At 48.7% G+C, this 27,472-nt stretch overlaps 2 protein-coding genes across 3 annotated transcripts in view; both read left to right on the top strand.

Annotated features, from left to right (window-relative positions):
- Nucleotides 1–1,059: 1,059 nt before the first annotated feature.
- On the top strand, nucleotides 1,060–5,546 carry LOC144726301 (uncharacterized). Of its 2 annotated transcripts, XM_078604888.1 has the most exons (4): nucleotides 1,060–1,899; nucleotides 2,682–2,832; nucleotides 4,028–4,168; nucleotides 4,787–5,546. In XM_078604888.1, the coding sequence occupies exons 1-4, from the start codon at nucleotides 1,666–1,668 to the stop codon at nucleotides 4,804–4,806; spliced, it is 546 nt and encodes a 181-aa protein (XP_078461014.1). In that variant the 5' UTR covers nucleotides 1,060–1,665; the 3' UTR covers nucleotides 4,807–5,546. The 2 variants fall into 2 exon arrangements, with proteins under 2 accessions (XP_078461014.1, XP_078461013.1); XM_078604887.1 differs by having other exon boundaries at nucleotides 4,028–5,546.
- Nucleotides 5,547–9,905: 4,359 nt separating this feature from the next.
- Nucleotides 9,906–27,472, top strand: part of LOC144726300 (exostosin-1a-like) — a 38,216-nt gene continuing 20,649 nt past the window's right edge. The window contains exon 1 of the mRNA XM_078604886.1: nucleotides 9,906–11,312. Within this exon, the coding sequence (XP_078461012.1) occupies nucleotides 10,261–11,312 (1,052 nt within the window). The 5' untranslated portion in view covers nucleotides 9,906–10,260. The remainder of the gene's footprint in view (nucleotides 11,313–27,472) is intronic.

Here is a 27,472-nt window from a genome sequence, read left to right as displayed (position 1 = left end):
ATTACAATGATTAAGAAGGCACAGGCGACGATGTACTGTGTAAGACGGTCACTGATTGTGCCCTGTACAATAATAGACTAGTACTGAAATGGCAGTCGTAAACATTTATTGACATCTTTCAATATTTATTTCACGCAGGGCGAGGGCCCATTGAAAATTACGCAATCAAAGTGAGCAATTCCCACCTTGACACAATTTGTTCGTTCGCGGCCTAAGATTGTTTTTTCCCCTGTAGCTTAAAATTGTTTCGACAGCTCAATTTGTCGGCGGATGTTGCACGCGAATGGCGCTGCTGCATTTACGCCAGAAGCCTCGACTTGCAATGAGCAATCTACCAAAGATGGGGAACGATAAGACTGAAGCAGTGGGCCAAGCCACCCAGCGTGTGCAGGTGGTGTAACTGACCCTGAGATCCATGGACCAGAAGATGGGCCCAGGCATGAAGCTATAAAAGAGGGGGGGGGGGAGGGGGGGGGGCACTGGACAGGGGGCCACATTTAATTTCTTGCACCAGAGCCCATGCCAACCACACTACTTCGTCACTGGTCCCAGAGGTGTTGTTTTCAAGAGAGACTTCCCGCTGCTCCATGTGGCGATTATGTTCTTGATGATGATAAACACATTCCTGCGGAGGGAGCTGGTAGGAACGTTGGGTTGCTCGTTCAATGGCCAGGGTCAACGGCGGCGTGGTGTATTCCGCAAATATGCCCGACTGTGAGGGCGGGCACAAGCCGGCGTGAGTAGGTTAAACGTTGAGTTTTATAAGGGCACCACGAGGTGACCAGTCCCTCCCCACCCAGCCCCACCCAGCCCCACCCTTCCCAACCCCCACCCAGCCCCACCCTCCCCACCCATCCCCTCCCCACCCTCCCCTCCCCACCCAGCCCCTCCCCACTCAGCCCCTCCTCACCTAGCCCCTCCCTCCCCACCCAGCCCCTCCCTGTACGACGGACGGACGGACGCAATAATCCCCTCTGGGCTGGTGTAACCAGGAGGTTCCTACCAGTAATAGTATTGATGATTGTAGCCCATCGTCAAGTGCATCGGCCTGCCAGTCCAGCCAGTGTCCAGCGAACGACGGATACGGGGGCGGTACTTGCCCATTGGGGGCTCTAAGCAGACAATATTAAATCTATAAACTTCTCGTGGGATTGCAGAAGAGAAACAGACAAGAGGTAGAAATGAATAGAGAGATGAGAAAAATGTGGACAAAAGTTGTAATGAGATGATGCAACAAAAATTTAGCGCAATTACAGGGATGTGGACAAAAGACTGAAACGTGTTGACGTGATAGAAGAGTTCTGCAGTATGACGGTGATGAGAAAGACATATCAGCATCGTATGATACTTGGTGCATCCTTGTGTGTTTTTTCTTCATTAATTGAGGGCCTCTTAGATTTCTTGGAGCCCTAAGCTTTTGCCTTGTTTGCTGAAATGCCTTGGGGCACCGTTGAAAACGAATTTCTCTAAAACTGCTTTTTATGTTTAACTTGTTGTCCTTCCCCCGCACCTACGATTAGCACGGTTGACTACGTACAGTGAGAATGAAGCTCATCATATATACGGACTTAAACAAGCACTCGTGGAAAACTTGCGAGAGTGCCTTGCGACTATCGTTTTGACCGTGCCTCTCGTCTCTCAGCCGCCTGCTACAGTCCCGCGCGGATGCTGCTGCTGGGCAGCTCGCTGGCCTTTGAGGAGGTCCGCTTGGAGCTCCTGGCCGAGCTGGGCTCGTTGCCCTCCGACTCTGGGCCTAAACGACCCGGCGAGCTGGGCCCGCTGGCCTCGGATGGTGGCGTGAAGCGACCAAGCCAGCCGTCTGGCCGGCGGAGGGAGGTGGGCACTCTGCCGCTCGTGAAATCGACGCTGAAATCGCCGGTGGAGAACTACGTGAGGACGGTACGGAACGGCGGTGGCGGTGGTGCTGATTCTAAATTAAAATGAAACAAAACTTTTTGTTTTACCAGGTAAAGCCCACTGAGCTATGTAGATCTTTTTCAGAAGAGACCTGGCCACAAATGGAAGCTCAACGAAGTGGCTTATTGTATGGAAATGTATATCATGATTCTAAATGTGGAGGATAAAAATCCACGTGAGCACAGGGAGAACATGCAAACTCCAGATATACAGGCATCAGGGTCGGGATCGAACAAACCACCTCATGTATACCAAGCGAGATAGTTAACATCTCGTCACCGAGGGGATCTGGAAGCATAACTTTTTGGTGAGCCACCCTTTAAAATGTATACGTGACAAAGACAAAGATCTCCCATATAGCTTAAACAGACTTTTTCGGGCAAGTGTTGTTAGCGAGTAGCACCTATGAAGGCTGGCACGGTACACGAGGGGGTGTTGTTCCAGCACCACGCCCGGCTGCCTTTGTTTCCAAAGCGACGATGTTTACACACGACAATCAGGTACACATTTAAAGGCTGCGTCGACCCAGGGGAGGTCCAATACTAGTTCAGATATTCGTCACTGATGTTGGTCGTAAGTGAAAATTGAACTCGGGTCGCTGGGTTCGCAGCCTAGCGTGGTGTGCTAACCACTGCGCCGCCGCTCGCCACATAATACGCAGAAACACATGTACCGCCGATTTGCACGGTGCGAAATAAGTTCAACATACATTGCCTCTTACCGTTACTCCATCCCCTGTTGGGTCTAACCTTACCCACCCACAGCCTCCCGCGCTGTCCCCATGGGGCGTGTACGCTGGGCTGGAGAAGCCGGCTTACACGTGGACCCTGCAGGAGGTGTGCCGGTGGCTCAAGCGCAACTGCCCCCACCATTACCCCAGCCTCCTGGAGCTGTTTTCTCAACACGACATCACCGGTAACCTCGCGTGAACAAGAGCATCGGTTTCAAACAAGACGCAAATATGTGTACATAGCAGGCAGTCTCTTTCTTTGTACATAATACAAACAAACAATTTAGCAGCATTTTCTGAAGAAGTGCATTGTGGTCCTGTTGTCTGAGATCAACATTGAGCAAATGCGGCCGACTGACAGCAGAAACACAACAACTTTTCATTGAGAAAAAGGGTCTTAATGCCACTAATGGGGGTACGGATTCTCTCCACATCCAAACAAAAGACCAACAGCAACGATCGAACACAGCAATCACTGACCACCATAAACCACAATGACCCACAAACTCTGATGAATCATCCAATACAGCCACCAAATACAACCTAGAACTCCTGTCAGCCATGACCACCAATGACCAACTTCCTTCGTGTAGCTGGGAGATATGATCAACAATGTTCGTAGATCCATGTCAAGATTGGTTTGTGAGCCAGTGGATGGCTTCAGGAGTCGCATCGTGGTGAACATCTGAAAAGCTACCAGCGAATGATCGATGTAGGCAGGGGCGGTACGATGTCATCCATGATTTGGAATTGGCCTATTCTTCGTTTTATATCGATGCAGAAGATAGCCGCATCTGCCATGCAATGTTTTGTTGTGATTCAATTACGCAATCAAATCCAAACCACTGTTTGCCCAAACGAAATTCCAGGAACCATCAACCGACAGCCGTACACCATTTATCCTCGTTGAGTTTGCGTACGATATTGATTTTTTTTCATTTAACAGGGCCCCATCGTTGTTGAGATGAATTGCTCTTGCCAATGACATGCGGTAACCCAGCATCATTTATTTAGCAACCCTGGTTCTGCGGAAGAGACCCAGGTGGTTGAAACAGGTCCAGAATTTGCAAGTTTAACCAAAATGCTGCTGGTTAATACTGGTCTGGAAAGCCAATAGGCAATGGACTAAAAATATCCTTTTATGTGGATAAATGAATCTGAAGTCGTGTTATTTATTTACCTAGAATGCTCCACAACACAGAATTAATGTTTTTTGTTCCACTATGGGGTTGTTTTGTATTTGTATGCGTTGTGCGCGTTGGTACACAGAGACACGGAATGCAGTTCTGCTTACATACGCTGTTTCCCACAAGGCCGCTTGATACATTTTCTTAAATCTAACCTCCCCACAATGCCTTTTGTTGATGTATTCCCCGCAAGGCCGAGCGTTGTTGCGGCTCAACGAAGGGAAGCTGGCGCGCATGGGCGTGCATCGGGAGAGCCAGCGTCAGGAGCTGCTGCAGCAGCTGCTTCAGCTGCGTCTTCGTGAGGAAGCGCAGCAGCTATCGCTGCTCAGCCGAGGTGAGCGAGGGAGGAAATGTTTCGGCCGAGACCCGAGTAGAACTGGCTCTGTCCGATCTTTTAAGTAATCGATTGCCGACAATCTGTTCGATTACTCGACTTGATCGGACAAACGTTGGTAGGAAAAATACAATTCTCACCTCTGTTTTACACGCGTGACGGTGGTCGGGAGGTGATGGGGCGGGGATTTATGACGTCATTGAGATTATCAGCGGTGTCACACCAGCCATGCCTGTGATACCATACAAAGAATGTTTGTCGCATTGCCATCAAACCCACTTTTTATTTTACTTTATGTTTATCTCAGAGCTGGAATAAGTGAAATTCAATGAAAAATCCTATTTAACGTGTTTTTCTGTTTTCTTCAGTAATGAGTAACGAGGCTAAGACCGCCAGTTCAGGACACTCGACATTGCAGTTTAATCACAGGTGGCTACCTGGTTGAATACTCTGACCTTTGAGCCAGCCGGACAATTTGAAAGCCATTTTTTTCATAGATAACATACATTTTTAATGATATCACCAGGGACCTCGAGAAATGTCACCAAATGATTGTTCAACTAAGGAACATTTCAGTAAGGATTAATTATTTGCCTGTCTGCCTGTGCTGCATTGCAGGATGGGGAGAGAGTTTGTAACTGGAATATGGAATTTTGGGCTGTGCCAGTGCTGAATCATTGGAAGAGGGAGAATTGGAAGAAAGAAAGCCTGGCACAGATCATCGAGAAAGTAGGGAATGGAGATTCCGCTCACATTGACGTAATCTTGTGTCGTCACATGTGCCATTTTTCACCGTTACGTAATGACCATCACTTGTGTTTTATTAGGGCTGCAACTCACGGCTGATTGTGTCACACACTCTGAACCTCCGTTGTGATTGACATTGAGTCACGAATTCATTGCTTGCGGTTATGTTCATATCTCTGAAGCCCTGAATGAACAAGGTGTGCTCACGTACCATTTGGAGGATTACTCCAAGTTGGTGGAATTGGCGGCCACTTCCAAAATGCAAAAATTGGCACCCAAATGAGGCGGTTTCTTTATTGGATGGCTCACCATGGCTGAAGTTTTTTCATTGGTTTTTATCGTAAATTTTATTAGCAAATTCTGAAATCCAAATGGATGAATCTTATATAATGATTAAAACTGAGGGCTCATCAGCAGTTGTTGCAGCTCTATTGTTTTTTTATCTAGCAGTGTGTGTGTGAATGTGTTTACGTGTGTGTATATATATTCATGTGTACAGTATTTATTTGTGCATATTTTATGTGTGCTGTATATCTTCACATATCATAACCTGGCCTGGGCCTCTCCTATCTTATTTTCGGCTAAAAAATAGTACCTGGTGTGGTGGTGCTGGTGGTAATGGTGGTATGTTCATGAACATCAGCACTGGGGAGACAAAGGTGGCCAGGAGCACGTGGTGCTGGCAACACCACCAGCTGTTCTGCCGTGCTGGCCTTAATAGGCACTTACTAACAGCACTTGCCCCAACAGGGTAACCAGGCTCACATAGGTCTGTATTTGTGTTTGTAACTAATTGGTGTTTGCACTTTAATTGTAAATGGTGGCGTTATTTATTTATGTTGGTGGAACAATAGTGCACTTTGGTAAGGACTAAATCTTGAAGCAACCTATTGTAGCATCACCTTGAATTTTGTTCTCATCACGGGTATTTCCCAGATTATAAGATGATCCGAAAAGTACGACGCGCCACAAATTTTGTGCCCGGTGTGAACAAAGTTACACAAATCTGGTCACGCGCACACACACGCGCACACACACGCGCACCGGAATACAAAACGCACCCCCGACTTTTAATTTATAAAATACCGAGAGATAAAGGCGCATGCAGGGAAGAATGGTGCAACTTAGAACCTGGGGAATATGGTATATTTATTCCCCTTTCATCCAATATATTTTCCTTTTCCCCCCACATAATTTATTTTATTATCTGATGCAGGAATTTATGTTGAGTATATTTTTACTATATATAACTTTAAGTGTACACCGAGTAACTGTGTTCACCTGTGTAAGTTGTGACCCCCACCGTGCTCTCCCGGTAGCTCCGTTAACTGAGGAGGTTTCGTAGAGTAGTCAGTAGTGCATGTCTGTGTTAAACTCACAGTGCTCGTGACAACGTTTCTGTGACTGCAGTAGCCATCAGAGCAGGGCTTGCACATACATAGAGGCAGCATTGATGAGAAATCGATGTCCCTATTTAAAAGGACTGGTAGATAGGTGTTCTCGCAGAGGTAAGAAAGGCGGTCTTAGGCACTGCTGTCCCTAACTCAAACCCCTAATCCCTAAACATAGCCCTTACCATCGGCCCTTAACCCTCACCTTTCCTACAGATATGGATTAAGTTGAGCAGTCTAAACCCTTTACCATAAACCATATCCTAACCCATAACCTAAACCGTAATAATAACCTATAATCTTAAAACTTGAAGCCGAACTCCAAACTATAACCCCCCCCCCCCCCAATCCTCTAATCGTAACCCAACACAAAAACTAAAGGACTATCACTCCTTTGTATTTCATCAACTGAAAGCTAAGGAAGTGAACATTGGAAAGGACCTGAAATAGATAAGCACAACCGCTAGAAGTTATGGGATTGAATTAAATTCTGGTCTGTAATTTGAATAAAAATGTGAGGACAGTACCGCTAGAGACTTGTTTTTTTTGCCATATATGTGGGCACAGTAGTCTGTACGAAAATGGATGGCTTGTTAACATTTACTGACAATAATAATAATGATAACAATGAGGTATGTCATGATGCATCGATTCATAGACTGACGCTCATAATACATGTATCAAATCGTACGTGAAATAAACTCTTACTTATAAAGTATGCAAATTATGTGCAGATATTAATGGTGCAGACAACACTGTACAAATAATACAAAAATGGTATAAACTGTATAAATGAGACGTTAAAGACGAGACAAAAATGATTCAAGTATTCAATTGATGTGTGACCCCAAATTGTGACGATTCCTCAAATGGCGAGGAGGTTGAATTATTACATGCCTAGTAATAACACAATTGGGTTTAAAGTCAATTACGTTACAAAATGATTGGTTAAGCCCCACGTCAGGAAATTGAGCCCAGCACCTATTCAAGGGTGTGGAACCTATGGCCCATGGGCTTCCGAATACAGCCCACAAATTCACCCCATTCGGCCTGTGGCCACACGAAGCCCACCACTTCAAAATGGCCCAAAAATTATATTTATCTGTCACTGATAGCATCCTAGCCGCACTAATTGGGTCCTAGAGGGTGAATAACTTCGACTTGGCAACAACACAGTGTTTTGTTATCTTAACGCACTCGGTCACATCTGTCAGGGCAAGGACCTCTTGCCATGACAAACGTGACAGGCGTGCGTTCATGTGGTATGTGGTATTTGAAAGTCCTAGAAAGGTATTTGAAAGTCATCTTTGGCCTTCAGGAAGGAAAAGGTTACCCCCACCCCTCTCTTGCTTGCTGAGCACTGGGTTTAAGCCCAAGGGCTGTTGTCCACGGCAGGACACTGACCCAGCACCTCTTGGGTCTATTCGTGTCTTTTCACTCGGGATGAAAGTTAAAAAGTCAAGGCATATGTAATATGCTTCATGTTCTCATCCCAGTCACCAATTTCGATGTGATTGGTAAAAAAAAAGACGAAAAATACGTTCAAATAATGAGTCGGTGAATTAATGAATACGTGAATGTTGGAACCCAATGCGGAAACAAAACTTTTGCAGAGAGAACAACACTTTCGTGCCAAACCCACGTGCAGTTCTTAGACTTTACTTTGCGTGACTCTTCTCTGGAAAAAGAAAAAAAAAATGTCGTTCATCGAGTCTGGATATCCTCACATTGTGCTGGTGACGATTTGCCATGGATCCGTATTTTATTTAATAAAGTGTTGAGATGAAAAGTTGTAGGTGTTGGTTTTTTTCCCTCCTTTTAAAACTTTTTTGTTATATTTTACGTGTAAATCTGTGTGTATTCAGCGGTAGTTATAAGCACCACGCTACACACCTGAGTTCGATTCCTGGCCACAGCTAACATCAGTGGCGAGTGACAACTGAACCGGTCCTGGGCTCCCCCTACTCCCTTCATCGACCTGCATTGACCAGCGTGGTGAAGTATAGTCAAATAACCCCTACGACCAACAGCGTGGAGAATCCTGCATCCCGCAGTGGATTGACAAAAAAGCTGTCCTTTGTGCTTGAGTGCCTCATGTCATCAACATTTCCTGATTTTAAGTCAGTTAGTGAGGTTACCAAACCTGTCAACCCATAAGGTTTACTCTTGTACAGCAAAATTGAGTTTTCAGGTCCGTACGGCATACAGCCGTTTCAATACGGGCAACAAAATACATACATTTAGTAACATAATTTTTGTCTATTTGTTTGTGTTTCTCCCTTGTGATGGGACTTTGTAGGATGAACATTGAGATGTATAAGGGCACGAGGTGACCAATAACACCTGTATCGGTGTGTAATAAGATGGGGCACTGATAAGCGGTTGACAGGTGTGGGTTCCACAGGGGGTAATAATGTGTGATTATATTATCTGGCCAAGACCTGGAAACAAGCTCCCAATAGAGATGATGGAGAGATGAAGTTACAGCTGCCATTGCCCAGCCATGACTCTTGCTTCAGGCTAGGTGCACTTGAGGCAAGATCAAGTGGAAAAAATGAACCTGTAAAAACAAAGTTTTTCACTATAAATCCTTTATATGCGTGGCATCGGGGCGGCTAGAGTCCTCTCGTCCTCTGGCTTGAGATGGCTGTCACCTATGGGTCAGATGATTGTCTGCCAGCATTAAGCAATTGGTAATTAAATATTTAAAAAAAAATTCCCTAAACAGTGTAAAATTTTGGAAAAAAATTTTCACGAAAATTAATTGTCACGCACAACGAGTCTGTGTGGAAAATGTCAGCTCGATTGGATCACGGGAAGTGGGTTAAAAAAATGACCGAAAGATTTGCACGGTCGCAAGCAAGCAAGCACGCAAGCTTCATACTCTTAGGTTTTTTCGGTGAAGTCACGTAGGTAAAAAATAATAGAAATGAAATAATAATAAATGAAAATAAATCAATTAAATCACGACGTTTCGGAGGCAACACAAGTCTCGGTCTACAGGTGGGACCGTCACAGCGAGATTTACTGTATCAAGTGTATCAAATTTGGCTGTGACGGTCCCACCTAAAGACGGAGACTTGTGTTGCCTCCGAAACGTCGTGATTAAATTATATATTTTCATGTATTATTTTATTTCTATAATTTTTTACCTACGTGACTTTACCAAAAAAACCTACGAGTATGAATCCTTGCAGTCACGAAAGCTTCAAATCTAGCTTGCTGGTTAAAAGCACGGACAGACCCAGGTGTTCATTTCGTGGGGCATATGTCGACAGATCACCCTGTTCAAATGACAATCTGAGGCTGAATGAATGGCCAAGGACCATAGAGTAGACATAACTATTTAAAGTAAGACACAAGCCACGGGGCACAGACAAAGGCAATTAAACACAACCCAGCACTTTAAATAAGGATACACGTATGCGCAAGCATTGCTATTGCTAACCGCCTCTAGGGCAAAGAGTAGCTCGTCAAGCATGCAATCCAATTGGCGTCCAACGTTCGCTCGTGTCGCTATCTGCCTGGAGGGCGTCTTGCTTCCGCATTGCTGAGTGCATCAAATGCCTTTTGGCCTCCCTCCCGCAGTCGGAGGCTTCATAGCGGCCCCGTTCTTAGCGACGGGCGGCCGCTCTTGGCAAGTAGTGGGTGCGTCACTTCTATACAACAACACAAAATTCCACCACTTTGCCGACTTCGTTTCAAAGTGTTTGGCTGAAGCTCGCTGTACCCGGCGAGGTGTGATGCCCGCCGGCCCGCGCGGACGCTCACAAGAAGCCTAATGCGCCACCGCGGGGCAGGCGAGACGCACACGGAGCCCGACCGAGGCGGGGGCGATGCTGCCGGGCGGTGCGTCCAGGCAAGCAAGGGGGCTCCGTACGTGAGTAGGCCGCCGCCGCCGCGACGCACCCGCCCGCCCAACGCCACCAGCGTAGCCTCGCCGCCGCCGCACACATGCACGCCAAGAAGCGCTACCTGCTGCTCGCCATCGCCGCGGCCGCCTGCTGCCTGGCGCTGCTGTCGGTCGCCACGCTTCTGGGCGCCGTGGCCACGGGCGCGAGGTCGCATTGGGCCCCCCGCTCTCGCCTAGCGCAGCAGCGGGGCCACGCGTGGCCCCGCTGGGAGGGGGCGCCGCTGCCGCCGGCCTTGCTCGGCGGCAACAGCGACGGAGCTGCGGGGCCGTCGTCGCCCGGTTCGTCCTGGGAGGAGGATGACGACGAAGGAGGAGGGCAGCTGCAGCAGGGACACGGGCTGCACGGGCAGCAGCAGCAGCAGCCGAGGGAGAGGCACCGAGTGTCGAGGCGCGGCAGCAGCGCGTACCGGGGCCGGCGCTGCCGCATGGAGACGTGCTTTGACGCGACGCCGTGCCAGAAGCACGGCTTTTCCGTGTACGTGTACCCGCGCGCAAAGGGCGACAAGGTGTCGGAGACGTACCAGAAGATCCTCACGTCCATCGAGGAGTCGCGCTACTACACGACCGACCCGAAGAAGGCGTGCCTCTTCGTGCTGGGCATCGACACGCTGGACCGCGACCGCCTCTCGCACCAGTACGTGCACAACGTGCGCGCACGAGTCGCCGCGCTGCCGCACTGGAACGGCGGTCGGAACCACCTGGTGTTCAACCTGTACTCGGGGACGTGGCCCGACTATGCCGAAGAGGACCTGGGCTTTGACACGGGCCAGGCCATGCTGGCCAAGGCGAGCGTGAGCGTGGACAGCCTGAGACCCGGTTTCGACGTTTCGCTGCCGCTCTTCTCGCGGGAGCACCCGCGCACGGGCGGCGAGCCGGGCGCGCTGCGCGCCAACAACGTGCCCCCGGTCCGCCACCACTTGCTCGTCTTCAAGGGCAAGCGCTACCTCACGGGCATCGGCTCGGACACACGCAACGCGCTCCACCACGCACACAACGGCCGCGACGTGCTGCTGCTCACCACGTGCCGCCACGGCAAGGACTGGGCCAGGCACAAGGACGCGCGCTGCGACGCCGACAACGCCGAGTACGAACGGTGCGTATTTGGTGGGGTTGAGAGAGAAAGGTCGGGTCTTGATTTGGGAGGGGGGCTGAACTCGTGTTACTCACGTCTGGGTCCTGGAGCGTTAAGTGGGGTGGTTTGGAATATGTGGTTGTCAAGGTGGTGGAGGGGGGGGGGTGTTAAATCTGGGTCTTGGTGGGTCGGTGTGCGTGAGGTTTGAGATGGAACTGATGAGGTCAAACTGGCGTCTGGGTGTTCAACTAATAGCTTGCGTCTGTGTGCGGTAAAGTTTGGAATGGAGCGAGCTAGGATTGGAGTGGATTACATAGGTCAGAGTTTGAGAGTTCAACTTGTGTCGTGGTTTCTGGGTCGTGTGTGGGAGTATTGGCTGTTGCATGACTAATGCGTTTGGGTTGGAGGTCTGGGTATTGAAGCTGGTGTCCTGATGTCTGGGTCGGCTTGTGGGAGTATGGGCCAAATTCCATTATTGTGGCTTGGCTGTGAAACTGGTGTCCTACTGTGTAGGCTGGTGGGTGGGGTTTTGGGTTGAAACTTGTGTTTGAATGGAGGCAGAGGTCTGGGTGTTAAACTTGGGTGCTGTGGTGGAAATCGATGTGTGGGAGTATGGAATTTCGTGTGTCAGCAAGAGTTTGATGGTGATTGGTGAGAATGGCATCTAGATGTTCAACTTGTCTGGGTCAATGTATGGGGAAGTATTTGGATTGCGTTTTAGTCCTAGTTGGTTGACGTTGGAGGTCTGGGTGTTTAAGGTGATGTGTTGGAATGTTTTACATTTCTTGAGCTCGAGTTTGGGGGTGCACTGCTGGGAGTTGGGGTCTGGGAACTTTGCCTTTCGTTCCAAGGTGTGGTCAGAGAGCGGGAGTATGGGTTGTAGTTGGGTTGGGCTTTTTAGGTCATGTCTGTGTTTACATGTGGAGTGTTGATGTCTGGGTTCGTGTGTGGTAGCTTGAGCAGGGCTGCTGAGGTTGAGGTCTGGATATTCTAATGGGGCTTTGGGAGTTTGAGGCCTGGTGGGATGTGGGCTGATAAGGCTTTAGGGGTCTGAGTCGGTGTCTGAGAATCGGAGTTTGAGTCTGGACTCTGGTTTTGGGTAGTCAGAGTCTGGGTAGATAGTAAGCTGGAAATCTGGATCTGTGTGGTTCTGAGTTAGGTTTTTTGTGTGTGTATGTGTTTGGCTCATTATCAGGTTCATCGCATCGGATTTGAAAGTGAGGTTTTGAGGTCTGGATGTTCATCTGAGAAGAGTGTAGGTCATTACCATTGACTGAGTGCTGAAGTTTTGGCCAGGGTTAGGTTGGGTTGAGGTCAGGGTTTGGATGTGGATCAGAAACTCTTGGTTAGGCCTGCGTGAGGAAGTGTGCGTGCAATGTGTGTAGCGTGACTGTTTGCAGCCACGTGTCCGATGGCGTGACGGTTACCTTTTAGATTAGTTTAAGGAAGTGTGTGCATGTGTGGGCAAGTTGTTGCACAAGGTGGGTTAGTGCATCGTGCTACTAACCCGGCCAAATGAGTGAAATTCCTGGCATTGATTGACAATTGAGAAGTGATAGCATAATCAGTTCTGGGCCTCCCCTATGTCAAATCGCCAAACTCCTCTAGCGCCTTGCCAGCCTTCATGTCTACGACGGCACTTTCTCCAAGTCTATGTAGACTATACGGGTAAATGTTGTATTTTGTGTTGTTTACAGTACGTTCTTACGTGTTTAGTTATGAATGAGGGTTAGTTGGCGTGCTTCACGAGTGCCGATTGGTATCGTAGCAAGGTTTTAAGTGGGTGTTGCTGATTATGGTTCATTGAGTGTGCGGATGCGTGAGTATGAAAGTTTGTGTGGGCGAGTGGCGGTGTGCGTGTAGCGATGAGTGAGTTGGTGGGGGTGTGAAGAAACAGCTTTCGGGGAAGAGTTAGGCAGTGTGGTGGATGGGGTGTGTCGGCGCGGTTGACCGAGCGGTTGTACGTGCGTAAGGTTGTATTTGTTAATCAAAGGTTAAAAACCGTGGTGTTTCCGCCTCTTCCTCCTCCTCCCTGCCCCCCCCACTGGTTATTTAAATTTAGGCACACCTTTGTTTTATGACGTGTGTATTGAAACTTTCAGTTTTACTGGACGAAACTGCATCATGCTGCTATTTCCCGCAGGACCAAAACCCTAAAACATGAGTCAAAACCACATCTTGCACGTGGGCGGATTGCGAAAGAGTGTGGCTGTATCCGCGAGCCCACTCTTCTACAATCCCAGCCAGAATATGTTCGATTTTGTGTTTGTTTGTTTTTAAATCATGGTTGCTGAGCACAGGCCCAAAGGCCCGAAATGTCAAGCAAGCCCAACAACAAAACAGCACGACTGAAGGTGTGATAGATGAGAGTGAGCAAGGTTATTACAATATAGATGAAAAGAGACGATGCGAGGGAATTCCAAAGTGGAGCAGCACGAAGGGAAGAAGCAGAAAGAAGAGAAGTGGTTGTGACCTGCGGTGTGTGGTGGTTGTTGAACACGGTGTGAATGACACGAAACAATCACTCCCCCAGTAGCCCCAGAGTCCTCAACATGGGTGGGGGGGGGAGTCAATGAGTGATGTTCATGCGCACAATAACCCCGGTAGCAATAGAAAGTGGGAAGGAAGCAACTCACTACCAGCGAGCTAGTGAATGGATTTGTTAGCCACACACACCACCACTGCCAGTTAGTACAGGGACCTGGTTTGGGCTGCTCTAGGTTAACTCTGATTAAAATAGGTACTTGGATAATTGCTTGGGTGATCGATGTATCCTGATGTGCTGGGTTCTGGCCATATCGTTCCCTTAAAGTTCCGTGCGTGCCTAAATATGCACTCACGAACAAGTGCTTGCCCAAGCATTTTCTTTTCCAGACGAATAGGTGGGATCTGTTATGTGTGCGTGTGTTGTGTGCGGGTGTGAACGCACAAGAGAATGTTTGTTTTGTAAAGCACCTTAGAGTGGAGCTTTCAAAATACGAGAAGTAGTCAAAAGATTTTTTTCTTTTGGGTTGGGAGAAAGTGATCCCACATTAAATATACTGCTGTATGGTTACACACTAACCCATACATTCGTATACATTAACTTATTTGAATGACTTGCACATTCATTAACTTTCAGCATACAATCCCTACTCTTGTTACATTATTTTCATAAAACCGGCACATGCTTTCTCGCACATTTTCATAATTGGGAATCTCGGCAGTGCCGGCTCATTGCTCTAACACAGTCATTATGATCCTTCCTGAGAAACAAAAACACTGAGACTGGTGTCAAGAAGTAAGAGATTCTGCAGTAATTGCTTGGTGTTCCGACAGTCATAATGAGCAGGCTAAGATGCGGATGACAACCGAAACACAGGGCTTGTATCAAGGATATCGGCATTAATGGCTTTGTGCTCCGACACAGCCATTATAAAGTCACTGAGACGCAGAAGACAACACATAACCAAGGCTCAAATCATTGATTACAGCAGTTCCGGCTCAGTGTCTCTGACAATACTCAACATCTGCCCCAAGGCATCTGTAGATTTGCATAAGCGAGGGTGTTTCTTTAATTGGGGCATGTGGCAACTCTTCCTACCCACATGCGAGCTCGCCCACTCAGCTGTCATCGCCACAGCCCTACACACTTCCTTCCCCACGCTTGCGTACTTTCGTGATTAAAGTTGCGTGTGGATGTTTGTAAATTGTTTGGGGAGCGGCAGAACAGCGGTAGGAGAACGACGGTGCTGCAAGCAAGAGGGTCCGAGTTTAATTCCGTGGCCACGACTGACATTGGTGGCGATTGATATCTGAACTTGCGCTGAATCTCCACCACCCCCCAAAGTTTGCTTTGACCTTAAATTGATTACAGTACCTAGTGTGGTGTGTAATACATCAGCATGGTGGCATAGGCCACACCACCCCCTATCGTGAGCTGTGCTGGCTTTAAAAGGTGCTCATTAACGGGGCTTGCAGCCCAACGAACGGTCTGTTAAGAGGTACACGGACAATCTCGGTCTTTGATCTGTGTTGGTGTACAGAATGTGTGTGTGTGTACACTAATGAGAACCTTAAAGTAGAAATGTTTTGTCGTGTTAAGTCACATATGCGTCAAACAACTTGGTTGTTTGACAAATATTTACCTGTGTTGATATATTTATTGGTGTTGGCGGTGGTACGCATACGTGCGTGTGCCGTAATTAATTCTGATCGTTGGCATATTTAACCAGGTGATAGCCCGTTCAACTTCGCTGCTCCCATGTCTCAGCATTACTTTACTAAACAAAACTTTGTATTTTACGAGGTAAGGCCCACTGAGCTATATAGATATTTATTAGAAGAGAAGCCAAATACTCTACACACGCATGGGAGAGAGACATGCAAACTCCAAATGCACAGACGTGAGGGTCAGGATCCAGCCCACGACCTCCTGTATACCAGGCAAGGTAGTTAACATCTCTCATGAGGGCCTAGTCACACCACGTGCATCTTGTGTTATTTAACCATACTTCACTACACTGATCAGCGTGGGTTCATGAAGGTAAGTTTATTCAAATTAAGCAAATGTTGCTATTTGCGATGTTTCCTTAAAACAAATAAAACCAGCAGGAATAATTCAGCGAAATTAAATCAGAGTTTACCCTAAGAAGTTGAGTAAGTGGAAGCAGCGGGGTCCAGTCGTTTGTGGACTGCTATGAACCTGGTGACCTGAGTTCGATTCTCACCCGTGGCTTACATCAATGCCCCCCCCACCCCATTCATCAGCCTGCACCGACCAATTGGTGAAGTATGGTCAAACAAACACCTTGACCGACACGGCCTTCGTGCAGCAGTGGATCAACATTATCATTACTAATTCGTGGATTAGTTAATATCAGTATACAAATACCATTTATGCATGTTTATAAACACAATCGCCCCAAATATATATAAGTAACATGTGGTTCAACACCACTGCCAGTCCTATCAGGGTCCGGCTAGCAAGGAAGCCCGCTCCACCATTCCCCTTTTGTCATTTAAAATCTTTTAACATGCCCTGGCGTGTTTGCGAGCGCCCATTTCTTTTATTGTCTATCCCTTTTGTGTCCTGGACGCCCTCCTTTTAAGAAGCGAGGGCCACCCCCACCACCACATCCCCGGCGGCCCAGCTACTGCCTCCTGCGAGAAGCGTTTGTCTCCCTTTTGTTGCCCCCAAATTAGCTTATAAACGGCGGGGGGGTGGGGGGCGCCCTTTGATTGGGGGGCGTTTCTGTCATGCAGTGACGATGGTGAAAGGAGTTGTTGTTGGTGGTGGTGGGGAGCGGTGGTGTTGCGGTTAGCGCGCTACGAACCCGACCACCTGAGTTCGATTCCCGTTCACGGCCAACACCAGTGGCGATTATCTAAACCGGTCCTGGGCCTTCCCTAGGTCGACTCGGCCTCAAATTAGTACCTGGTGCGATGTGTAAACATCGCCACTGGGGACACAAAGGCGGCCGGGCGTGGTGTTGGCCACCCATCCCCTCGTGTGCTGTGCCGGCCTTCTTAAGTGCTCGCTAACAGCACTTGCCCCCAACAGTCTATGATAGGCTACACGGGGGATCTTTGTCTTTGGAGGGGTCGTGGTGATGGGGGATGCTTTGAAGGGCCGGCCACCTGTTTTTTTTCCTCCCCCTCCCCTCTCCCCCTGTCGTCGTCTGTGATCGCATTCTCTTTTAAATTTGGGGGCTCCGTTGCCGTCGTTTTTAAAGCTTCGCGTGCGCATGAGGCTTAGGTCGGGGGGCGGGGGTGGTGGTGATGGTGGTGGGAGGTTTCTTTCTCTTGTTTTTGTAAAAGTAAAAAAAAATAGTTTCTCCAAAAAAATTCCCTTCCTGTGACTAAGCTGGTTTCAGTAGCACGGGGTTTCCCCCCCCCCTCTTTCTAAACCCCCCCCCCCCCATAATTAACCTGTGGCATGGCCACGTGTAACGCTTGCTAGCCTAGCATGTGTATGCGTATTGACATGCGTACCCCCATGCATGTGCGCATAGGGCTTTACATCAGCTGAGAGTGTTATCTGAATGCTTCCTGGGCCCCCCTCCTCCACCCGCATCAACAGCCTTCACCGCCCGGCGCGGTGAAGTATGGTCAAAGGAAACCCCAGTGTGGTTGCACATGAAGTATGCGCGTTATATGGACACGCGTTCGCGCAGTAAGCCATGGCTTGCATAAGCAATGAGCTCGGTTGGCTACGTACGGTGCGAAAGACGTTCAACATACATATTTGAACGCGTCCTGGGCAACCCATCAACCCCTTTCACCAGCCTTCACTGACCAGCGTGGTGAAGTATGGTCAATACAACCCTCGTAATTGACACGGCATGGGGAAGCCTTCATCCAGCATTAAGTTAATGTAGGGCTGGAAATAGCTTTTTATTGCACAAATACCACAAATGCATAAGCACAGGCACATACATCTACACATCATGCCCATGTACACCACAACCGTGTGCACGCGCGCATGTTGTCACAGATACTTATATTGAACACATATACACACACGAGAAACACAGCAGGCCAACACACGGGCTTGTGAACCGTACGTACTCACACTCCACGCAGGCACGCTCACGCGTTTGGGGTTAGCGCAGATGCGTGAGCACACACGCTTACACACAAGCACACACAATGGCACTAAAAGCAAACATCCCCTGCGCCTCCTGATCTAATTATAGGAGTGGCAAGACTCCTTCCCTGCCGCCTCTCTCGCGGGCTCGTTAACCATGGGCCCCAGGGTGCGGCGGAGGTGGGTGCAGGGATCGTAGGAGGGACAGGACAGATTTGTGGGTTTGTCGCCGACACGTCCAGCGGTTTGTGTTGTGAAGCCCTGTTTATGAGTTGAACGTTTATAATTTAATTATCGTTTGCAGGGTTTTTTTTACACCGCTATAACAGGGTTCTTCAGACAGGATTCTTCAGCCGATGACCTGCGGGGGCACATCTGGCCCACGAAGGCTCTTAGAGCGGCCCGCTGAGCTGTGGCCTTCCGAGTGGTTTGGCTCGCGGGGAGACCAATTAGTTGCGATGAATGAGAGACAAACAAGAGATGGAGACGACAGATGTAGGTAAATGAGAGATGCAGATTGTTGAGTTGAATGCGATCGTAATTCGGTGAAGTGACAAACACGGTAGGCATGACGGGCCCCAGAGACTTCGAGGTACAGAAGTGCAGACGTGACATCACGGCACCGTGTGACGTCGCAACGTCTGTACGCGTGACGCATGCCATGCCAATTTGATCACGCGGTCCGTCGGAAAACGTGAGTGAATGACCCTGGTGTGTATGGTCGAACCTGATCGCATTGATGGGTACCCATAGACAGAGCAGGGTCATGACTTGCGACATTCTGAATCTTCCACCGGCCACGTCACGGGACAGCGCGGCGGTGATGACACAGGCCCCTTGCTGCTCATCCTTCAAATCGCTGTCCTTACACCTCCACCAGGTCCATCTTCAGCTGTGCAGATGTATGAGCGATTTGCTCCGTGTCTGCTGAATATGTCTGTTGGAATATTTGTCGTCCTTCCCCCGCATCTCCAGTTTAGCACAGTTGGCTACGTACGGTGTGATAGAGGTTCAACGTACATATGGGTCTAATGATGCCTCAGTTTAATATAAATTCTTGACCTCATGATGCATTAATCGGACGATGTGTGCGAGAATCATAAGTTGTGCATCATGGGTTGACTTCACCCCTGCGGTCCATTGTAGGTGCTTCCATTCACCGCATTATGAAAAAAATGTGTCAGTTCACAATCGAATTGTGACCCTGAGTTGCGATCGTTAGTTGTCTACAGAAGAGTGGGAGGTGAATTTTTTTCACCCCGAGTGATTAATAATCCCTCTTTGTTGAGCGAGTCCGAATCAAATGGTAATTAACCACTGGGCTGAGGTTATTCAAGGCCACTGCACTTGAGAAAATGGTTTAATCTTGGGTAGGATTCGAACTCGGGGTCTCCAGCCATTCTGACTCAAGTGCACGGACACAAGGCGTCCGCATCGGCCTCCCTGAACCGCCAGGGCGAACACCCCACAAGCTGAAGGCTTTGGCCGACCACACGATGGGAAATACAAATATTTGTGGACTGGGGAGGGTGGCACGGTGGGGCTGTGTGATGTGTGTGCCCACTCCGGACACAGGCATTCCTATGTTTATGCATGTCTTCGTGTGTTTGTGTGTTAGCAAGAAAGTTGGCACTGGGATTGGTGCACTGCTCCACGATCCTTGTACCCAAAGAGTGGAGTACTACTGGTCATGATATACAATGCCAGCATTTGATATCTGGTCTCCTGTAGCTGAAATATGCCTAAAATCAGTACAGTACCCAGTTGGTTTGTTTTGTGTGTTTGTGTGTACATTAGGTGGAATGATTAACCCTGCCATGGCACTTGAATTTACTGCTGTGATTCTGGGGTTGAATGGCATCGCCACATCTAGTGGCTGCAGGGGTCATTTGCGTGTGGATTGTCCGTCAGCCTTGGTCAATCCAGTGCTGGATGAAGGCCTCACCAAAGCCGTCGCCGTCTCTCACGGTCCTGCAATTGCAGCAATTCGTCTCGTTCCTGCACGTGAGCCGAGCTCATTGCTCCTCCTCCACGGTGGAGGTGCTCTTGGGGCGCATTCCCTCCCTTATCTGCCACTCCGTCGTTAGTCACGGCCACCCGCCAGCCATCAACCCTTCGAGAGACATGGCCTGCCCTGACTAAGCCCCCTACTTAATTTTCTTAACAGTCCAAATGATATATCTAACCTGTGTAGATAGCAAAGGGGCACACGTCACCACACGAGAGAGACAAAGGCAGTGCCCAGGTGTGATGCCGATTGTGAAAAAGAGATGTACAGTTCTTCGGATTCATCCAGTATAAATACATATCCTGTTTCTGAATAGGTTGCTGGTAACATCACTTGCCCTGGCAGTCCCCAAGGGCAGATTTTGTTTAAATCGCTGACATTGCGAACGAGAGGGCACGTACGTGCAGGAGGGAGTGTGCGCAAGTGATAGAGCGCGAGCATATCGGAGTGAACGAGTGAATGTCGAGTGTGCGCGACGGTGTGCGAGCTGGCGGCATTTCTTAGGTGCCAGCGGTATCCGAACCTGTATCTGGGCCTCCCGATACTTTTGACTCGCACTCTCACACGCACACGCGAGCTCCAGTACACGCATACACACGCGCACACATACGGGCGTATGAAATTGTGATTCCATTCCAGCACGACTGAGGTTTACAGCTGAATTCAAAGAGGCTGGACGGGCCGGGGAGTGGCGTTCGCGCCTCTGCGTGACCAATTTTTATATTTTATTTCACATCTCACAGAGCGAACAGACCGGGCTGAGCCTGATCCCAGTGGCTGTGTCGCCGTGGCGTGTGGAATGTGTGTGTGTGCTGAGAGTGGGGCATTCTGGGCCAAAGAGTGGGCGGTGTATGTCTGGGGAATCTGTGAGTTGATGGTGTGTTGTGTGTGTGTGTATTGGAGACCCCGTGTGGATGGTGTGGGTTTAAGATGGTGTGGGGGGTTAGGGGGTGCTTTGTGTGGATGGTGTGGGTTTAGGATGGTGTAGGGGGTTAGGGGGTGCTTTGTGTGGCTGGTGTGGGTTTAGGATGGTGTGGGTTCAGAGGCTGTCTGCTGATGGTGTGGGTTCAGAGGCTGTCTGCTGATGGTGTGGGTTCAGAGGGTATATGTGGATGGTGTGGGTTTAGGGGGAGGACGTGTGTGTTTGTGTGTCTGTGAGACCATGTGTGGATGGGGTGGGTTTATGGGGCCATGTGTGGATGGGAATTCTACTGAAACTTAAGGATTCCCTCTGTTTTTTTTAGGGTTCGCAGGATTAAGTGGTCCCCCCGAATTTGAGAAATCCAAGAAGTTTGCCTAAGTAAACAGTCTTTCCATCGAATTATTAAATATTTCACCGTGAAAACTCTTTTTATTTTATTTCAGATCCATATAGAATGCAGCCATTTCCATCGGAAGCTCAGTGCCCTTTTGTCGTCTCATCATCTCCTTGTAATGCTTGGCTTTTCTCTCTGCTCTCCCTCGCAATTGTTAAAAAAAAATGAAAAGAGGAACTGGACGTTTAAAATGAATTACCATTCCTTGGGCCAGCTTCAATGTAAAGTCTACGTCCATGCTAAATCCAGCACTGGCATCGTGCGAGGCGCCACGGAGCCAAGGCGGTAGGGCACGCGGGTTCAGCGGCACGCGGCACCTTGACGCCGGGCCCCCCCTCGCACGCCCACGCCTGCCTCTCCTACCCAGCCTACCCACACCCACTCGCATCCTTTCGCCAAGGTTACCACCTTCCCAACCTCTGGGGCTGTTCAAACACGACCGGGCACACCGCCGTGCATGGGTACGCGTGTGTATACATGTGCATGGGTACGCGTGTGTGTACGTGTGCGCTCAGGTGAGCGGTGGCGCAGCGGTTGGCGCGCTGTGATTCCGGCGACCTGAGTTCGATTCACGCTCACGTGAATCGAACTCAGGTCGCGCTGCACATTGGGACTTTTTGTCCCAATGTGCAGCGCAGCTCTGTGGGCTCGACCTCTCGCGCTCCGGGACTTCACGCCCTCACCAAACACCCCCCCCCACCACCTCCCTGTGTGTGACTAAAGTTTAACGCATGCCTGGGTTAGGTTTTTATGAAGCTAACCTGGGTGAAAAAGTATGTCGCTCCTTTTGCAAAGGGGGGAGATGCACGGCTCGCGACAATCGAGACGCACGGCTCGGTTGGTGCTTGCTCGGCCCAGGGGGTCATGGGTTCGATCTCGACCCTTAACGCTTGTTTTGTTTGAAGTCTGCATGTCTCCCTGTGGTGGCGTGGATTTTACGCCAGGTCCTCTGGTTTTTTTCTCTCCACGTCCAGAATCGACACGCATTTAGAGTATTAGGCTGCCATAAATGTCCAGACGACAAGCCACTCTGTTGAGCTATCATTTGTGGCCAGGTCGCTTCTGAAAAAGAGCTGTGGAGCTCGGTGAACCCTACCTAGTAAAATAAAAAATAGTTTCAATTTCGATTTAAAGCTTTCGTGACTGCAGGGATTCATATTCTTGGTTCTTTCAGTAAAGTCACGTAGAACGGAAATAATAAAATACTAAAAATGATTTCCCTTCTACGTGACTTCACCGAAAGAACCAAAAATAGTTTAGTTAAAAGCTGTCGAAGGGAACGCGGGTCCGTGAACCGGGTTGGCTCTCTACCCAGCGGTCGTGGGAACGTGGCCACTTGTGGATCAGAATCACTCTCCTGCGATCTCAGAGGATCCGGGTTTGATCCCTGACTGCAATGCAGTCCAACGGTGGCCATTGATTGGTATGTTAACCCGGCCTTGATCTCTCTCCCTATGTTGGCTCAGTCGAAATCGAGTACCTGATGGAGTGCTGGTTTTGTTTGGTGTGGTCATGATCTTTCAGCAATGGGGAGACTGGTGAATGGGGGGGTGTGTGTGTGTTTGTGCTCATGACCATATGAACCCCTACACGTGTGTGCGCGGTTCATACATCATTAATAGGTGTTGGTCAAAAAAACTTGACATATACACCAGTATATCCAGATTAATGTGGCCAACTCTCTGACTCTTAAGTATGTGTGAGCATATTGGTCTCCATATATGTGTCGTAGTAATCATGTCTGCGCAGTAGTAGTTAGCGTTGTGCGAATGTGTGTGCGAATATTATAATATGTGCTTCTGGTTCCTATGTTATACACAAGTACAGCCCTTCTTGTCAATCCACATGCCGTACGGTTGGTGGGGTATGTGTGTGTGTGTCCCTCTACTTCACCATGCTGGTCAGTGCAGGCTGATGAAAGTGGAAAGCGTCGATGCAGAAGCACAGACGTACAGATAGACGGTGGATTGTGCTTCACAGCCCACTACTGACCAACGCGTAGCCCCCACAGCCCTGTGACAACCTGTTTTTTGCACGGTGCTTGCCTCAATGAAGGCACTGCAGGCTAAAGCCTGCTTAGCTTCTGAGATCTGACACGATCGGGTGCATGAATAATAACTTTATATCGCATCATTCATGCAAATTGCATCTCAAACACGGTGCACTTGCAAACCACAGTAAAGTCTAAAATCTTATGGGAACGCATGCATGTTGAACTTATTTTGCACCGTACGTAGCCAACCGTGTTAATCGGAACACCACAATGTGCGCGATTACGGGTTTGGAGGTGAGCATGTTAACTACTTCGCCCTGGTATACAGGAGGTTGTGGGCTCGATCTCGACCCTGACGCCACCTGTATATTTGGAGTTTGCATATTCTTCCTGTGGTCACGCGGATTTCTTTCCGGGTTCTCCGGTTTTTCCCCTCCACATTTAGAAACGTTCGTTTAGATTATTTGACTGCTTTACATTTCCACGTGATAAGCCACTTCGTTGAGCTGTTATTTGTGGCCAGGTCACTTCTGAAAACAGCTCTATAGCTCAGTGGGCCTGACCTGGTAAGCTCTTGATATCTGCGAAAGTCCAGAGAATGTTAATGACAATAATAGTAGTTTGATCTTATATTCCGTGTGATATGATCGTGGTCCTGTTGTGTAGGGGTTGCACAGCCCTACGTGTGAGGGCTTTGTTTTTGACCATTGTGTCATGCTAGTGAAGAATATTCCGCTGGGCACTTTCGCCGAAATCTGCGTACCCCCTTTTGTGTCGGAGAGTGACCCCTAGAAGAAGTGTGTGTTGCAGAACTACTTCTCAAGATCCTTACATGGTATTCTTATATACACTTAGATATGAAGCGCTTTATTATATGCTCAGCAGAGTGTGAATGTCACGAGGCAATGTAGCTGAAATATTTAGGAAGCAGAGCCTGGTATACGCCAAATTGAGTGACAAACCAAATTAATAATGATCGGATATTGTTTTTGTGCAGTCATTGGTGCACCAGTTGAGCCATCTAGTTGCTGACACTTGAGAACACGGTTTTAATCGCAATTGGCTAAAATCTGAATTTTGATTTCAGGATCTCATACGATGATAGCTCGTTAGTCTGTCACTGTACTTAGTCCCCTGGGCCACCTGACCACCACCTTTGTATCCGCAAAGTTAGAGCACCATTACCATCATCGTCATCATCATTACCACCACCTTCAGCATCATCACCATTCCCATCATCTTCAGCATCTTCAACCACCTTCGGTATCGTCCATTATCATCGTTCGGAATGTAACAATTCATCAACTACAATTGACTCCCACGCTCATGCGGTGGTGTATATATCGAGTGTGCAGGCAGCGCAACTGCACCGTTGCTCACTGGCCGGAGGTGCACCAGACGAAGAGGGGAGGGTGTAGCGGCGGAGGGGTGAATTGGACAGGACCCATGGCAACCACGCCACACCACAAAAACAAAGATCCCCCATATAGCCTTAACAGACTGTAGGGGCAAGTGCTGTTAGCGAGCACCTATGAAGGCTGGAACGGTACACGAGGGGGTGGGTGGCCAGCACCACGCCCGACCGCCTTTGTCTCCCTAGTGGCAATGTTTACACACCGCACCAGGTACTCCACTCTAAATACACGCAGTCGAATCGTAGCAATTAATTATTTACGATATATGCTAATGACGTGCTAACGTACTCTTAGGCTAATGAGTCGAACAAAGCTAGTACAAACTTGACAAAAAAAAAACGCGAGAAACAAACACGGGAAAAAATTAGATGGGAGGGGAAAATAATTCGTAGATTTTTTTAACAGAATCGTCACCCAGAACCGTGACAAATTGGTCATCGTTTTTCATGGATCGGCTATGGCCCCGTTTAACTTGACAACCACACACGCACGCAGTTAGGAATCCGTACGCGTGCGCACGTGCGTCCGCCCGTCCACGCGTGTGTGTACCCCGCGTGTTTGCGCTTCGAACATTTGCTCCGGGTTAAAAGGTTGATTGATTTTGGACAACGTTTAAAAATGCGCCCGTTTCAAATCTCTTTAAACATTAACTGCCCCACGTGGAACCCGCTGGCAAACACGCACAAAGGTTGTGCCTGTTTAGCTCTCCCAGCGTGCGGTCTGCGTGCAGTCTGCAAGCTCCTGTTAAGGCCGACACATGGCAGGGGGGGTGTGCTTTGGGGAGATGGGGTTGGGGAGGTCGGTGGGACTGGGACGAAGCACACTTAGGGGCCGTCCATAAATGACGTCACGCACCTAGGGGGGGGTCAGACATTTGTGACGATGGGGGGGGGGGGGGTTGAGAAATGTGACGTCACATAAAAATGCCCAACTTTAAATAAATGTAGACAGTAGACAACACGTTCTGCTTTATTAAATAGACGTTTTAATAAATGTTTTCTCCTACAACATCAGAGTGCAGCGCCACATTAAATACGCACTACAATGAAAATTGTTTAAAGCGATTTGAAGCATGTTTTATTTGGGAGGGGGGGGCAGAGCTTTGTGACGTCATATTTGAGGGGGGTCTGACTTTTTGTGACGCCGTGTGATGAAGGGGGGGGGGGTCAAAAATTGTCCAAAATCGCGTGACGTCATTTATGGACGGCCCCTTACCCGGCGGCCAGCCACCTCTCTCTGTGGGTTCATTCACTCATCCATGTTAGCAGTTTCATTCAAACCAGCGCACACATGGGGGGCGTTAGCAGCAGTGAATACTTCCTGCTGTGGTGAAAATAGGGTTGGGACGGCGACGTAGGGTGGGTTGGCGCACCGCGCAGTGAATTTGGTGGCTCCGAGTTGGATTGTTGGCCACTGCTAACATGCGAGTGAGTGCTATCCGGACCGGTTCCCAGACACCCCCCCCCACCCACCTTCAACTCAAACAGAGCAGTGTGGTGTAGTACGGTCAAACCACCTACAATGGCGAACGCGGTGTGGGGGAGGTCTTCATCCAGCAGTGGGATAGATCATTATCAATGATGGGGTTATGAATGATGAATGTGAACTGTAGCTGTACAGCAGTGTGGAAAATCCCACGATGGCGCTGAATACATTTTGTCCCAGTTTTTTTTTTACTCGGATCATCATTACTCCCCTAGTTCATGTTGGATTAAAAAAAAAAGCTTAAATATGTCAAGTTTTGTCATATATTTAAAAAAAAGAATAATTTAAAGCTTTTCTGGTTGGATGTTTGAAATTTTGGCAAACGTCATGCATCCGTCATTGGTAATTTTCTTAACGATTAAAAGAGGATTTGGGAATTTCCAGAGTAAAATTTTCAAATCCCAAATCCTCTTTAATTAGTATTGCTTTCCCATGTAACTTGCATGTGCTCTTAACTCTCTTGGTGCACACTTGCCCTCCACCCTCGGTGGGGGAGAGAGCTCTGCAATAATTCCCAGAGGATCTGATGCCCGAGAGATCTGAGCGTTCCTCTCACATGTGTGATGACAAGCCTTGGGATATGGGAATTGCCCTGCCAACGTGCCTCCACTGCAAACCCAAGATAAGCAAGCGGCAGCACACCACGCGTCCCCCCCTGTCAGCCGCTCCTGCACCAGCCAGCCGTCAAAAAGTACACGCTGACCTACCCTGCCTCCATGCGCGACCCCCACACTTGAGATAACGTCGCCAGATCGACCGCTCCTGTCAGATGTACGTGGGCCCCCCCATCCCCCTACCTTTGGGCAAATACTGCGTTGCATGTAACGATCCACCGGTGCCTCTGTTTGTTCAATCGTCATGGATTGGGGGGAGGTCCACAATTTGATTCGAGAATCAATTGCCTCTCCGGCTCGTTTTCAGGCTGTGCCGTGTGCTGCTTGGTTCTGTGTCCGACGTTTCGCTCCGCGTGCTGGATTGCTTCTGCAGACACTGGATTGGAGCAGCTCACTCTCCCCCTCGTTTATAGAGCAATGCCAGCTGCTGCTGGCGTTGCTGGTTGGCTCCGCTTTCTGACGTAGGCCACGGTGGTGTGTGTAATCTGCGGTGGCCCGACAAACGATTCATGCGTAGGTAAATATGGATCGGAAAATGTAATTCTTATCCCACAAGTTTGAGGATTATATTGTGGAGATTCAGTGAATTGGCATGGTTCTTTGGTGCAATCTGATATTTTAAAAAGAAAAATCCTTTTTTATACTGTCGTATGTCTCGTATGTTTTCTTGAGTTCTGTCACGTACTTTCCATTAGCCCTTGAGGTGCTTCATGACGTGTTCATATTAGTGTCATAAATCAAAAAAAATTTAGTTTTACAATACGATTTGAAGAATGTTTTAC

This window comes from Lampetra planeri, chromosome 23, assembly GCF_965212315.1.
Source record: "Lampetra planeri chromosome 23, kcLamPlan1.2.h2, whole genome shotgun sequence".
Lineage (NCBI taxonomy): Eukaryota > Metazoa > Chordata > Hyperoartia > Petromyzontiformes > Petromyzontidae > Lampetra > Lampetra planeri.
Note: the sequence above shows the minus strand (reverse complement) of the source record. Positions and strands in the feature narration are given on the sequence as shown.

Coding starts and splice junctions, on each gene's coding strand:
- LOC144726301 (XM_078604887.1), top strand. CDS start 1,666: ATGCTGCTGCTGGGCAGCTCGCTGGCCTTTGAGGAGGTCCGCTTGGAG. Junction 1,900..2,681: donor TGGAGAACTACGTGAGGACG/GTACGGAACGGC, acceptor ACCCACCCACAG/CCTCCCGCGCTGTCCCCATG. Junction 2,833..4,027: donor TTCTCAACACGACATCACCG/GTAACCTCGCGT, acceptor ATTCCCCGCAAG/GCCGAGCGTTGTTGCGGCTC.